General features: G+C 39.9%; 1 protein-coding gene across 2 annotated transcripts; it reads left to right on the top strand.

Annotated features, from left to right (window-relative positions):
• Nucleotides 1–2,650: 2,650 nt before the first annotated feature.
• LOC111321166 (uncharacterized) lies at nucleotides 2,651–15,839 on the top strand. 2 transcript variants are annotated; one of them, XM_022923963.2, is made up of 16 exons: nucleotides 2,651–4,048; nucleotides 4,505–4,656; nucleotides 4,733–4,882; nucleotides 5,360–5,423; nucleotides 5,850–6,328; nucleotides 6,597–6,785; nucleotides 7,481–7,672; nucleotides 7,815–7,947; nucleotides 8,070–8,215; nucleotides 8,695–8,940; nucleotides 10,345–10,668; nucleotides 11,317–11,433; nucleotides 11,772–11,997; nucleotides 12,794–12,963; nucleotides 13,329–13,610; nucleotides 14,167–15,839. In XM_022923963.2, exons 3-16 carry the CDS (start codon nucleotides 4,754–4,756, stop codon nucleotides 14,275–14,277), a joined length of 2,808 nt encoding a protein of 935 aa, XP_022779698.2. In that variant the 5' UTR covers nucleotides 2,651–4,048; nucleotides 4,505–4,656; nucleotides 4,733–4,753; the 3' UTR covers nucleotides 14,278–15,839. The 2 variants fall into 2 exon arrangements, with proteins under 2 accessions (XP_022779698.2, XP_022779697.2); XM_022923962.2 differs by having other exon boundaries at nucleotides 4,729–4,882.
• Nucleotides 15,840–16,058: the final 219 nt, after the last annotated feature.

The following is a 16,058-nucleotide window of genomic DNA, read 5'->3' as shown; positions in this document are numbered from 1 at the left end:
CTTAAGCCGATGATCATGATTTGAAAATTATGTCGAAAATCAATAGAATATGCATTTGTGTTTCCATAGTAAATCTTCTAACTTTCACGCAGCCGAACCTTTACATCTCCATGTGAAACTGTATTGAGACATAGATGTGAACTGGAGGAACAAATAACATTTAAGACCGAAAAAAAATATGGTTTGATCAGCATTTCTGCTGAAGTGAAAACAAGCTAAAAGGGTAAATCATTACAGCCAAAATTGTTTTGAATTAATAGCTTTTATCTCTATGCATGCAAATAAATACGAGTTTTTTGTTTTAAACCCCTGGAAGAAGTTGTTCATTATTAAAGACGAATATTGAAAACATTGATTTCAATTACTTTCTTTCGATAGAAATTTGTCGAATTTCTACGTTTTGTTATTTGTTTGCCTCTTTTATTTATTGTTTAGCATTTGGCTACAACCTGCAAATTATTGTTTATAAACGTGACAGCATGTAAACCCAAGTTTTGAGTAATGATATAAAGTGTGTACTTCAATTTGAATAGACCGTATAGAGAGCGCAGTTCCAAGGAGCACAGCCTCTCGTTATTTTCATCCGATGACAATTCATTCATAAGCACCAAAAGGTAACGCACAAAAATCTTACAATTCACGGGAATTAACTTAAAATTGCGCAAGTAACAGAAAACAATAAGAAGATACGACAATATCTGTACCTTGTTAAATTCTATCTCCACAGGAACAAGAAGAACGAACAAGAATGACAGAGATATTACGCAAGAGTGTTAATCGACCTCTATTTCAAACCGTTTTCAGTTCGATTAGACGAGAAAACAAGGGGTCGTTTCTGGCTCAAAAAGATTACTTTCGATGCAAGAAGTGTTGACTGCAGCATTTACAAGTTTGTGTCTGTTCATCACCTTTGCCTGTCAATGTTGGTCAGCGGATAAAAGCGCTCCCTCTGTTTTCCGGCGATATCGGACTTTTGAAGTCGCCCCTAGTTGTAAGATCCTTAATTCAAGTCGAGTCTCGATTATTAACCAATAATCGCGCATTATTGAAATCAATGTATCTATCCAATTGCATACTCCCTCTACTGTCAAAACTACAGCTGGAAATCCATGAGTAGTAGTAGTTGCAGAATTCTAAGCCTTTAGTAGTACGAATGTCCCAAATCATCTTTTTCAACAGGCTGGAAAAATAACTCTGATTTCTCACGAAATTTGCTTCCACCAAAGTAGTACTTTACCACAAAAGCATTCACGACGGAAAATATTACCACGCCTGAGATAACGAGGCAGATTTCGAGCACAGGCATTATCGAACACACTTTATCACAGTAACGAAGCTGTTACTGGGATGAGACAAGACCGCACGCGTAAAATAGCAATACTCACCCTACCCAAGCCATTTCCCAATGAGTTCCTTTCGACCCCGGCCCTCCCCTCAAGAGAAGATTTTATCAGTAAATTACTTACTTTACTTTTTTATTTCATTAGCTTTGCCAACAATACATACAATATAGAACACGGATAAATTACAACAACAGTAACAGGCAGGCAACCACAAGAGCGATAACCAATTACTACAAATTGTGAGAGGGTTTGTGACAGAGAAAATTGACGTATTTCCATGCGGTAGCAGTTTTTGCATATGCTTTGCCTAATAAAAATACGAACTATAAATAATTACTGTAATTTGCATTTGATAATGGTGACATGTCATCGCCGAATCGTTATGTTTTAATATCGCTAATTTCTATTCTGAAGTGTCAGTAACTAAAAAAAATGAAGAAGAAAAAAAGACAAAAATATGGTCTTCTGTTTCAGTGTCGACGGAAAAACAATCAAGACAATAGTTATAACCTAATTTTTCTTTTTGTTTGGGGGGGGGAAGACTTTTGAGGAGAACACATGATTTTCAGGAGCAACGGAGGGGAGGATCAGTCGTTTCAAACAGAGTTTAAGAAGGAGGGGAGGGGGGGGGGGCGAGCATAGAAAATTGACTGCCACCTAACTGCTAATAAGCGAAGGATCAAAAGAATATTAAGGCCCGGCTAAGCGCACGCAACATTTCAACGCAAAGTCCTGCAAAGCTGTTGCACGCAACGAGTTGCACACGTTTGGTCACCCTGTGGCAACTTGTTGTAACATGTCGCAAGATGTCGGATGGTGTTGGATCAAGTTTGAAAATGATCAAATCTTTGTTGCAATATTTCTGCATGTTGCAAGATGTCGCGCGCGTTTGGCCACCTGTCTCAGAACACGATCCAACAATGTTGCGAGATGTTGCGTTAAAATGTTGCGTGCGTTTGACCCGGCCTTTAATTTACCGGAACCTTATGGGGCGATTAGGTAAACTTTATCGTGATTTTCTTTTACTGGTCCCTTACCAATATGTTCATGTACCATTTGCGGGTTAACTAGGAATTATTAAACGGATCCCTTGAGATAAAATCGAAAACCTTCACCACCGTCGATCCTCGTAGTGTGGATGGAGAACATTTTACCCGTTTTCAAGTGTGGACGAGAGACTTTTATTGCACTTCTCAAATTGCATTTTCAAACTTATTTAGCGCGTTGTGGACAGAGGATGAATGAGAAACAAAACCCTACCCGCTAATTAGCTCACATAAATATTAATTTATTCAAAAAGAAAGCAATTGCACACTCATCCAGAAAATGTTTAATGATCTGCTCTGCGGGAAGATCGCAAAACATTTCTGTTTCAAGGCGTTCATACCACCTGTTACAGGCGATGATAATGCAGGTCCTTGCGTCATAGTGAATTTCTAAGCACATGGTGAACAAGAAATATCCCGTGAGCTTCCAAGAGATGTCAAACACGCCAGTTATCATTCCGGCGGGTGATATGATATGAGTCTTGGGTGATATGGTAATGTCGAAGTGTGTTGTTCAAAGGCATGCTTGGCTGGTTAATCATCACTGTAACTGTGTTTGGATCAGGAGGTCTTGCTTACTGCTACTACAAACTGTTGAACTATTTCATTCGACTCAAGTTTGAAAGCGAGGATCCCTACGAAAACGAGCCTGAACCGCCGAGATCAAGACGATTTCGTGCGCATGTACGAGATTGCGCCGATAGCGATGAAGAAGATTGTTGCTTATTTCGTGATGAGATCAACAATGTTGACATGAAAATTCATCGAAGCTAAGACGATTTTTGGGCTAATATAGCGGTGGTGTGAATCGAGTGGAGCACGGAGTTAACTTGCAGCGAGATTTTGCTAAAAAAATAAGTACAACTGGATTAATTAAATGATGCTTGCATGTTGAATTGCAAGTTATTGTAAATCTTGAATGCAAGACATGCTGGTAAAGGAATTACGCAAGTTTATTGTTATCGGAACGCGAACATAATTGCAATAATGGAAGTTTCAGTGTTACGATGATGTGAATCGAGGCCATTTACATTCTTCAAAATATTCTTCAAATTTTTGTCGGTCAATCTCCTCCTCAAGTGAGATATGGACTTGTGAACAAAGCTGAACAGCGACCATACATGGAAGAGTTCGTACAATAGCATTTAATGCAAAATTTTACGGGAATAATTTAGTTTTGATTTAATTTATTAGCTTCGCCGACAGGGAGGGACCCCGCAACAGCTCGCGCCAACTACTGCGGGCCGTAGTACCCACCCATCCCACCCCAGGGGAGGACATCCACCACACAGTGATCTCGTGTGTGGGAAATTAACGTCTCCTACTCCAACCCTGTAGGAGACAGGACCTACGGTTTATTCGTCCTTATCCGAGATTTATTTTATTTTCTAGATATTTTATGTTTGATATTTTGTTGTGATCTACGTATTCTGTCTGATCATCTTAGTGATCTATCTCCAGAACGGGCGTAATTTTGTGTTTTCACACGACTGGAACAGAGGCAAACGCGAGGTGAACACTTTTCGTTCCCGGCGTGTGACTTACATTTCACGTGTGCGTCTAACCGGCATGTTAGCGTTTTTTTTTTTTTTTTTAGCTAAGGCGGTGACCGGCGAAGCCGCGAGAGGCTTGAGACAGAAAATTATGCATGTTTTGCAGGTTAAAAAACTAAGTTATAATTTTAATTTCATTAATGGTCTTGACTTCATCGGATATAATTCATATTCATGGAAGCAGTAGACAATCGATACTTGAACTATTAGTTTAATGGAAATAAAAAAAGTTCTCTTACTTCTACGAAGCGTTTTCTATCAGTGGCCTTTCACTCCGTACTTACAAGCAAAATCAGTTTTGTCACTAGACTTCCAGCCATTATGATCTGGATACGACTTTTTTTGTCTAAACTGTGATCAAACTTCTTTACTTATCTCGGCACGAAATGATAGCCGCTTGAACCGGCTCGATTTTTCTCCAGCTAGGAAAATCTTAGCCACTGGAAAGTGCAATCTCAAGGTTTTTTAATAGCTGACTGTGAATATTTGTCTGTTTCACGTGCGTTTTCACTCTCTATTAATTTTTTTCAGAACTTTATTTAATTTTGTTTTCCTGGTACAGTTCATTTGTCGAGCCGGGCGAGTCAGTCTCACGATCCTTACCGAAGACCTCCGAAAGTGTACGGATATTTTCCGACGCCCGAATAGTCAGAGGGATTGTGGGATGCACGTGTTTTGTCCTCATCAAGAGATGTTTTGACCAACATAAAGAAGGTAGGAATAAACTTTTTCCAATCTCTTGGGATCTACAGTTCTTTTCTTAATGCCAGCTTCATTATCCCAAAGACAGAGCGACGATTACCAATGAATTATGAACGGAGCAGTCAAGTTACCAAACAACGGAGAGTTAGAATCTCTCTCCAGCTTCAATCCGAAGGAAGAGTTTGAGAAGCGGCGATGGGTTCTTATAACTAATGTTCCCGATGGCGTCGATTCAGAGGTAGGATACCAAGATTGTTCATCATGACAGTAAAATCTTAGAATCAGAAGCTGGAAGTTGTTAAAAAAGACACTAAAACAGCGATCGCGACAGCCATCTTCGCGAATACGGGTTATTTCACCAGCTGACGGTTAAATGTCTCGTTTGGTAGTTATTAAAAATGATTGCTGATGATAGGGACAATTAAGCCTCTTTTACCTTCTACGCTTAGAGTGAGTTTCAAGAAGTTTTGTGTCGATCGAACTGCTGAGTTCGTATACATTGCAGTGGGTGGAGGGGGGGAAGGGTATAGTTGTAAATGTATTGTATATTAAAAAAAAGGGCGAATGTTCATCTGATTATACCATTTGAAGGGTAAAACTTTAAAGTTTCTGAATGTTTTTGACTTTCTCTACTCTATCTACCCCCCCCCCCCCAACCAAAAATTGAGATGAGCAGAAAAATTGACTTGTGACTGGTATATTATTTGTTTTGCAGGATTTGAAGACAAATTTCCTTCAAGGCTTTGATGTTATTGATCTTAGAATAGAAAAGAATTCAGGTGAGAGATTTATGCAAAAGTATAACTATATTTAGTAAACAGAATAAGTGAGATGATAAGTTTTGAGCTCTGTAAAGAAATATGGAGAGAGTCTCCGTGAAGAGCTGAACCTCAAACCTTTGTTTCTGCAGTTCGGTGCTCTCCAGCTAAACCACTGAGACTCTATAGTAAGCATGGCCCATTCTGAAGTTCACATATGACCTTGCTCACCATGGATTCTCTTTGGCTCAGTGGTAGAGCATTAGAGTGCAAAATCCGGACATCTGAGGTTTGATTCCTCATTAGAAGGTGTGTTTCACTGACTGATATTTGGTAATCCAGGTGTTTCAAGAAGCAGAAAAGTTTAAGCTTGGTCACAGTATCTAGTGTAGATAGTTTTTGTGATTTGATGAAAATGAAGTTAACGAGTTATTTTTCCCTTTGTAGCTCATGTACTTCTTGGAGCACCTGAGCAGGCTGTCAATGCCATTAACTCGCTCAACAGGCAAAGTTTTCATGGCTGTGTTCTTGGTGTATCTCTTGCCCCACCAGACAGTCTGTTATTTGTTGGTAATTTGCCATTTGAATTTAAAGAGGAACAGTTTAGGAGCCTAATGAGCCCATTTGGACCAATAGAAAGAATATTCCTTGTGCGGAGTATGTTTACAGGAGAAAGTAAAGGTTATGGTTTTGTGGATTACGTCACACGGGAGTCAGCTTGTCTTGCCAAACAACAGTTGATGAGTACGGGTTCAAAATATGTTGGAGGACGAATATTAAGGGTGAACTTTGCTGAACCAAATCTGCTAACTTATGAAGATTTGCATTCCAAGACTTTGTTTGTGGACAGGCTTCCTAGAGACTTCACTAATGGAGAGGTGTTGAAAGAGTTATTCAGTCAGAGTGGATCAGTAACATTCGCACAGGTAAAATCTACATTGAAATGCAAGTACCTAGTTACCATATTTATTTGATCAAGTGACCAAACTGAAATAAGAACCTGTCCTGTAGGTAAAAGAAAATAGTTTATTAAGCACCCAGTCTGGAATAAGCCATCATAGGTTAACATGTTGGTGTCATAATGAAAGAAATCTGGTGAGACAAGTCCTAGGGTTGAAGAAAAGAAATAAAACAAAAAAGACTAAATGTTAAAAAAACCACAAAGGATTATTGATTCAGATTTTTGTGCTAAAGGTTGCGGTAAATCCTCAAACTGGCATATCTCGGGGATTTGCTTTTGTGGATTATGGGACAGCAGAAGAGGCAGAACGTGGACAGAAGGCTCACAATGGGGCACTGTTAGAAGGGACAAATATTCGTGTGGCATATGGAACTCCAGGAAGAACTGGTGCAAGCATTCTTGGAGGACAAAACACTAATGTGGTAAGGCCAATTTTTTAACATGTTAGTTTATATTTTTGGTATACCTTTCTAATATATGGTATTAGTATAATTTCAGAGCTGAGCAAAGAGTTTCCAGCAATCTGATTGGTCGAGCAGCTCCTTATATGATGATGCTATATCAACCGCTCCACACAGTTTACCTAAAATTTTAAAATAAAATGTTAATAAATGTTACTAAAATGTTATGATTGTAGAAATTTCTCTGTTGTTCAGCTCTGAACTTGTACTAAAACAATTATTCGCCTCAGGCTCGGTGAATATTGTCGAATAATCCCTTCGACTTCGTCTCAGGAATTATTTGATGATATTCACCTCGCCTTCGGCAAATAATTGCTAATTATAGGTATGGTTAACTCAGTTGTTAAGCCTTACAGCCCTCAGTTGCATGAGGTCATGAGAAGAAAGCACCCTTGGACAGGATGTCAGCTTATCATTGGATTACCCTTCAATGCTTCGTAAGGTTTCCCTTACAGGCTGCTGTAATGCATTTTGCTTTTGTTGAGAGAGGCACTGGGAGAGTGAAGTGTCTTCCATAAGAACAATACACAAACACCCAGCCACATCTCACACATGGACCGCTGTTCAGCATTCTAACCACATTTACAAGGTCACCATTTTTCTTGCTCTTTCTTTAATGTCCAAGATACTAATTTATTGTGCTTGTTTTGTTACAGGGAGGCCAATCATCATTTGGTCCTCGTCCAAGAGGTCCTGCTCCTCATGTACCTCAAGGCCTTGACATGATGGCTGTCAGGGGCCCCCGTCCCCTCATGGCCCCACGTCCACTTATGGGTTCAGAGCCTTGGCAACAGATGCCACGAGGACATCCTGGAAGACCACCAAGGCCTCTCAGACCTGGTCTTACAGTAAGTGTTTCATTTAAAATGTCACTAAGGCTGATAACAGGAAAAGCTTTTATTTTTTGCTACAGTGGTAGGACAGAATTTAGCATTTAATTCATTTGGTAAAAGATGGATGATGTATGTATGGAGTGTTCTGTCTTTGCAGGGTCCAAGGTTCACAGGAGGTAGGTCCAGGGGAGCTGCACTGGGGGGTGCAAGAGGAGCCCCTTTTGGTCATGCACCTAGACCCCTCATGGGCCAGCCCCCTGGAGCAAGGCCCATGATAAGACATGCAGCAGGTAAAGAAAATGAATCAAATTCAATTTGTTGTGTTTTTTTTGCCACATTTGCAGTTTTTTTTTTTTTTGTAGTATAAATTGTTTTTTTAATCAAATGATCAAGTTATGTTTCTATTGACCAGGTCCAAGGGGCTTTGCTGGTATGGGTGTGGGAGGTCCACCAGGGGCGAGACCTATGGGACCCCGAGGAATGCCCATGCAACCCCGTCCTTTAATGGACTTTGGGGAGCAGCCTGATGGGACAGTTTTGCCTCCAGAACAGATGCAGGTACAGTTTATAAGTATAATACAGCTCTCAGCTGATTCATTTGCCAGTCAGAGTATTTCAGTATGATCAAGCAGTCTCATTTTTGGCCTGAGGGTAGTCCTGAGAAGGAATGTTTTGGGGTTTAGTGACTGATGTTTTCTCCTCATCAGAGTTGAGTGAAAAGTTGTTTTGGAAGTCAGGTTTGTCTAAACTGTTTGGCAATTTTTGTAAGTGGGTCATGATTGGTCAGTTTCAATGCATTGGTAGTGTTAGGTTGTTTCATTCAGTTGGATTTGTTGTGAGTTATTCACGACATTCAAACCTTTTTTTCTTTTTTTTTTTTTCCTTTGAAGTAGTTGTTAGTCAGTTTTTAGGCAACTGAATTGTAGAGTAGCTCACCTTTAGCTTAGGCTATATCTTTATTTCAAAAGTTTAGTTAACACTCTATGGCATTGAAAGAGAAAGTTCAATTATGCCTTATTTATTTATTTATTTATCAGCCAGGGCCAGTGGGTCTTGACCCTTCCCAACAACATATGAGTGAGACATCCATCCCGGCCCTGATGGGTGAGCCTGTAGGAGGGGGGGTCATTCCCTCTGCTGTCGACCAAGGAGTGTTTGGTCCAATGGGAGTACAGCCAGCGCTGCAGCAACAGGAAATGTTAGTTCCTGCTCCACCCCACCAGCAGCAAGGAATGTTAGTCCCATCGCAGCTGCAGGGTCCAAGATCATCTGTGCCCCAGTTGGTTAGTTGGATTTAACCCATTAATGGCCGCAGCTTTTGTGGAAAACTGTGTTTTGAAGCTAGTCCAGCAGATTTGGGGTCACTGTTGGGGTTTTAAAGGCTCGAACTTACCAAAAACCACTTGACAGCTCGTGCACTCGACGGCCTGTCGATCCAAATGCAAAATGGCGGCCTGAAAATCTCGGGCACGCGCAGAGAGCAAAATTTCGACATAGTTTTTGGGTTGAAAAGGCACGCCCCACTTACGATTTCTACTTTTCTCTCTTTCTCCTGCCCTTTTTTTCCCCTCTCCTTGCCTAAAGTTTCTCCTCACTTGCTGGAAATTGAGTAGGCTTCATTTTGGTGTAGAGATTTTTCAGAAACTACTCATTATTTTCAAAGCACATGCTCGGAAAGGTAGGTGGGTAGTGACACACGATCTTCGTGCAGATTTTCCAGTCAAAGTGACACGGTTTTTTGGCTATTTCTCCAATCTCCTCCACTCAATTGCGCTCATTCTGGTATCGTCTGCAAGATATTTTCAACCCGTTCAAGTACATGCTCGAATTCGTGCTCCAGAGTTAAAATTGATGACGTCACAGGGCGTAGAAAGGGTGTGGGTCCCCATGGGCGCATACGGGCGCACTGGACGTTAATGGGTTAAACAGCTGCACGTTCCACGTGTAGAATGAATTGACTAAGATTTTAAGTTAAAAATCATATTCTATTTCGGGTTAAACAAAACGACATTGAGCAGCTAATTGTCAATCATATTACAATAGTAAAGGTTATGCAATACTATTTAAAGTCACTGAAACACTGAGCAAGATGAGCCCATCTTGCCCGCTTAGGATTACCTGCATTGATTTTGAAAAAAGGTGCATGGAGCATACTTAAAAGTTTGTAGCTTTTGGAAAATGTTGGCTAGGAAGTTGCAAAAAGCTGCAGAAGAAAGTCAAAAATAAAAAAAAAAAAATTAAAATACTCTCTTGGTTTATTATGCTACAAACAGTAGCTTTCTTTCTGGACTCCAAAAGCAGGTCATTCTTTATCCTTATTAAAACAAAATCTTTTTGCTATACTATAAGTCCTTTATTTGCCTTTTTCGTTTTTTATTTACATTCAGATTTTTTTAAGGGAAAGATAAGGTTAGGGAGGGTGAATCTTGTTTAAGAAATGTGAGATATGACACTGGACTCTTTCACTTTCTCCTCTTGTGAAAGACTATCGCCTACTCAGGGATTTAAGCTCAACGTGTTTCCATAATGGTCTTTTGGCAACCCTGAATTATAAAATGTTTACCAGAGGTAACAAACTAGACACAAGGTTGAAAAGAAAATGTAAGAAAAATAGACAAGGAACATGTGAACAAAACAAGAATTAAAGTTTTTTAACCAGTGTATCACATTTCTATTTTCATTTAAAGATGCAACTGCAAACAGTTTCAAGTGCTCCAGTTCCAGCATACCCAGGTACCTTGCCAGTAACTCAGTCGCAAGTGGCTTTGATGCAGCAGGCTACCCAGCAATCCATCATGGTACCCACCCAGCAGGTTGCGAGCAATCAGCCAGTGATGTATGCTGCACCCAGTGCTGTACCAGCGCAGACTATGGTACCTCAGGTATTACACCCTGATCCAGCCCCACTGATGGCAGTATCTACTTATCAAAGTGTTCCTCCAGGGACAGTTGTACCAGGCCAAAGTGATCCTAATACAGTGCAATATAGTACCCCTGGGGTCCAGCAGATTGTAAGTGTATATTCAAGGGATTGATATGCTTCTTTTCAGAGCTGTTAAATAACCCTGTAAATACCAAGATCTGATTGTTAATTCTCCCCTCTAGCTGCTGTACAATTCTTTGTAAATTAGTTACAAGAATTTGGTGTAAGATCAAGATAACAACTTCTGCCTGATAAGTTTGAATATTCTCTTTATCTGTTTACTGTGGAGTGTACAGATAATGTAGGGAGAAGTTACATGTTAATACTTCTAGGGGTTAAAGGGTTAATAGGAGCCATTAGCCAGGCATAGCCACCGCCTAGTCTGCCATCTTGAGGTTTCTATATATTTTCACCTGATGTTGGTATAATTGCTAGAAAATTGTATATTCATCAAGCAGCCATTTCCAAGTGTTAATTTTGCCAGGAACAAGTTTAGATGTGTGAATTTATTCTACGTGTATGCTAAGAATTTGCACCCAGGTGTTTTAACTGCACAGTTCCACATCTTGCTTTTAATCAGACTGAGCAACATGGCATCCACTACAACATGGCTTTCTGCTAATTTTTTTTCATGTTCTGCATTCAAGCCCTGATTTTGTACTTTAAGGACTATAAATGAATTTCTGGACATCTCTGTTTGAGACACTTGAAAAATATTTTGACAATTTCCTTTTAGGCTCAAGGTGACCCAGCCCCAAATGGAGCAGCAAATTCTGGATATGTTGTACTTCCTGCAGATGCAACACAACAAACTGCCCTTTATGCACCACAGGAAACCCAATCCTATGCTATGGTAATTCTCATTTCCTTTATGTTTTCAGTTTGCTAGGAAAGGTGGTTACCTAATGATTGTAGTTCAGGAATTTGAGCTGAAAAGTGTCGGTTAAAGCACCAGAGTGTAGTCAGGGAGAAATACTTTTTACCTTCCTAGTGCCCGTCACTATCTGGTTCAGAATCTCAGGGGATGGGGGAGTTGCAATAAACTAACATCCCTGATCAAGGGGGAGTGGTTAATAATTTATTAGCATCATAATTTTGAAACCAAACCAAGCTCTGGCATTATGTGCCTCTTGCCTCCAGTGCAGTGTTAGACATTAAATTTGAATGAAGACTTTTTCTGTTTTACTTCAGCCGCAATCTCTGCCAGGGCTGACAGCACAACAACCCATGGCTCAGCTACCAATGGGTAGTGTTCAACCAGCTGCCATCATTCAGCAACAGGCATCATCATCTCAGCCTTCCTCCATCCCTGCAGCAGCCCCTCCAACACCTCAATATCAGTGGTATCAACAGATGCCTCCTGCAGTGGGCAGTGTGGCAGCGTCTGCTCCACAAGCTCAAACCACACCTTCACAAGGTACACCTATCATGCGTGCCCACATGGTTACTGTGGCAGTACTCAGTACTCCACTTTGTTTTAGTGATTTACCTTCTCCAGACATGTAAAATATTTTTAGAAAGAATAAGTTTGTTGTTGTCAAACAATATCCAAAACTGTACTTTATACTTAAATTCAGTTGAAAAGGATTCTTTCCATTACTTTGGCAACTAAGTACAGGGAACCCAGCCATTTAAGCCTGTCTCAAAATACAACCACCTTGCTACAAGAGTTCAGCAACTTTGCTCATTTTTGAAACATCTATCCTTCTGTTATTGTTAACAATACTTTGCAGCCAGAAGGTGATGATATTTTTACTCACTGGATTTCTACCCAACTGGTTTTCTGTGAGAATACAGAAATCCTAAAGGTTCTCAGCAACATTTTTTATCAAAATATTATTACATGACTCGGCAATCAGAGGGCCAATAACTAAAATCAACCAATCAAAATGCTCTATTGCCGGTCAATATTCTCTCAGTATTGGACCGGGCACTGTCCCAAATGGTCCCCGATGATACGGCACTTGTGTCCCTTTGAACTTCAGTCGTATAATAAATCTCTTATTAACCAAGCTTGCTTGGGACCGTACTGGAAGAACATCGGCCCTCGGTCTTTTTTGTACGGACCGAGCTGTGCTCAGTCCGTACTTGTCAAGACCTCGGGCCAATATTCTCCCAGTACGGCCCTCGCACTTGGTTAATAAGATATAATTATTTTATAACTCCATACGGTAGCAGTGAAATTACACTGTCTGTTACTTTTCTTTTCTTAGCAACATCTGTGGGTGGTGTCCAATGGCCTCAGGCTGAACAGGCATCCCAACCTTTAATGACTGTTCCAAGTGGTGGGATGTATGGACAGTTCCAACCAACACAGCAATACCAACCACAACAGACAGTGACACCAGGCTCAGAAGCTATGGTGTATTACCAACAACCACAGGTCTGCTATGCAAATTGATTGATGTTAGAACGTATTATGTCAAAATGTGGCCTTTGTGTTGTTTGTGGAGTAGTATGTAACCTTGAGTGGGATTGTAGTCTTTTCTAGGCAAGTAAGAGTTATTTATGGCTTAATGTGAAGGTGATAACTCCTCACTTGATTCTGACTGATGACAATTTCTGCCGACATGTACTTTGTCAAAACATAGTTCACTCTCCCTGACAAAATAAACCTTTTTTCATTACTTTTATGTACTCTTACTTAGACAATTGCACAATGCATGATCAACTGCTACTACATGTGATGTTTGTTGCAAAGCTGTCTTAAGAGTCACATAAAACACAATTTTTTTAAATTTTTGTCAGTTACAACAACTTCAGCAGCTACAGGTGCCCCAGCAACAGCAACCTGTGCCTCTGATGCAGCCTCAGCCACAGCAACAACAGCAGCATCTCCAGCCACAGCCTCAGCCACAGCAACCAGGTGCAGTGTACCCAGGGCAGATGGACATGCCAGGAGCAGGTCAGCTAGGTTATCCATCAGTGGCTGCTCACAGTACTGAACAGGCTGTTTACCCAAATGCAAGTGTAGCTCCACAACATTCAGCTCCTCCAGTTGTGTACAGCAGTCAACAGCCATCACAACTGGTAAGCTGTCTGCAGAGACCTTTCTTATATGTTGTGATTTTATTTTGGCTATTTGTCTGTTGCTGTATTTGAGAACAAGAGCACTTTTTGTGTGACTGTTGTAAAACTTATTTGAAAGTAGCCACAACAGTCAGTGAAAACAAAGAAATTTGTTGTAGGGAGTTAACAAGAACTCAACATGAATGCTAGCCTGCAAGAAGGCCCTCATTGTTAAAGCTTGGGGGGGGGGGGGGGAGGAAGTATGAGGCCTTAAGCAGGGGTCTAATGCTGATAATGCCAGATCCCTTGCAAACATCTTAACTTGTCTCATGGGTGGAGAAACACATGTCCTGCAATGCTTATAATGGGGGACTGCTCACAACTACATGAACGCCTTTAAGATGCTTGAGGCATAGAAAAATTTGAGGGACCATGTAACATTTCATTTTACTTTTGTAGTTTATTGGCCAAGGAAGTGAAGTAAATAAGTTTCTTGATAGTAAAGCAAAATAAATACAATTCTTTAAAAACTCTTCAATTTTTGTCGTAATTGGTATTACTCTGTTTGTTTTTTAAGGGTGCTCACCCACAGCTAAGTCAAAAGAGAGCTGCTGAAGGAGAAACAGGACAGTATGCTCTGCAGGGACCTCCCAGTTACTATGACAGCAACAAAAGACTGCGATACTGATGTCCTGGAAGGGCAAGCATGGGTGATGTGGTGATGTGTATTTGAATGCTGATGATAATGATGATACTGTCGTTCATGAACATGCTAAGTACTGTTAATCAATTACAGCTTCACATGTACTGATTACCCATTTCCAACCTCCAAACCTCCTCATTTTTTATTCAGGTCAGGTACAAAACCTCTCATGGAAAATCAAGTTTTTTTCTATTAGCATTAAGTGCATTTCTCTTATCGAGAACTTTAACTTGACTCTTTCTGTGAAACGAAGGCCAAGGGCATCTTGGAAATGGCCCAAGAAGTTTTTTAGATCATGAAAATTTAAAGTCCCTGTTCACCCCCACAGGTTTATATATATTTCCATTCTTTGTGTTATCAGGATTAATCTCAAAAAAATTTTTTTATAATTGATTAAATATTCCCCGAGATATGCTGCCTCAAAGTTTGTCCTTTGGCCAGGCCCTTTTGATTTGGCCGGGCAAAGTTAATACTGGTAACTAAAAGTCCCTCATGACGTCATAGCCAGAACGTCTTTCGGTCGATGTGCCTACATTCACGTTATTTTATGAAGGAATATGTCTTTAGACAAATCTAATGCATTTGAGCAGCCAGCGACCACGCAACGAGTCAACATTTTCACACCATTTTACAGCAATAAATACATGTTCTTATACAAGAAGTTAACATTCGTTCTTGCTGTGACGTCACTGAATGTTGGAGGGGTAGTAGGTCCGAGACTCGGCCCAGTAATTCTCTCCCAGCCAAGTCAAAAGGGCGTGGCCAAAAGAGTAACTTTGAGGCGGCATATCTCGGGAAATGTTTAATCAATCGCAAAATTTTTTTTGGAGATTAATCCTGATAACGCAAAAAATCGAAATATATATAAACCTCTGGGGGTGAATAGGGACTTTAAGAATTTGTTTGGTACAAGCCATAAAAAGGTCATGAGGATAACGAGTTTTGATTGTTTTCCCCTAGCTTTTTAACATGGGAGTGCCACTTAAATTAAAGCACCTACTTTAGTTACTGTTAATACTTGGTTCTTGTAATCAATCAAATGTGTCATCAATAAGAAGTACATGTAACATATAGGTAGGGATTTGAGTAAGTCAGAGATATTCATAAATATGAGCCACTGACCCCTCATACTTAATCTAAAGGTTGATTGAATCATAATGTGGAAGGATTTTCATTAACCAATTACAGAGCATTCCTAAGCAAATCTAAAGCAACCCTTGATTATTTTCTACACCCAGTTGAAAATAATTTTATGTTGTTGATGAGCTTTGGCTTGATATTACATGTATAAACAATTTGATGTATGTTATTATATAATTATCGTATGTTAAGCTAAATAGTTTGATTTTCTCCTCACTTAACAAAACCGTAAGAAAATGATTAGAAAACTGAACCATGCATACAATTTTACCATGAATACATAGATGTGCCTGTCCTTATGAAAGAACATTTGATTCATTCCATCAAGAATGTAATGAACTTATTGAAGTTATTGTGAAGTATCTAAAATATTCAAGAATTAAACATATTCATTGCTACCTTCTGAACTAATGACGAGATAATAGTTCCTGATGTAATTTTTAGTGTTATTAGAATAAGTTAACTTTTGTGAGGGCAGAGGCCTGGATATATGCTCGCTGAACTCTGGAATGAGAGATCTGGGTTTGAGTCTTGGCTAGGCCATTTATTTGTGTTCTAGGACAAGAGTTAACCCTTAAATTCCCGGAAGTGATTAACATGTAACTTCTCCCTATAATATCCATACA

This window comes from Stylophora pistillata, chromosome 11 (genome assembly GCF_964205215.1).
Source record: "Stylophora pistillata chromosome 11, jaStyPist1.2, whole genome shotgun sequence".
NCBI classification, from domain to species: Eukaryota; Metazoa; Cnidaria; class Anthozoa; order Scleractinia; family Pocilloporidae; genus Stylophora; species Stylophora pistillata.
The sequence above is the reverse complement of the archived record's forward strand: the minus strand, read 5'-3'. Positions and strand labels throughout refer to the sequence as shown.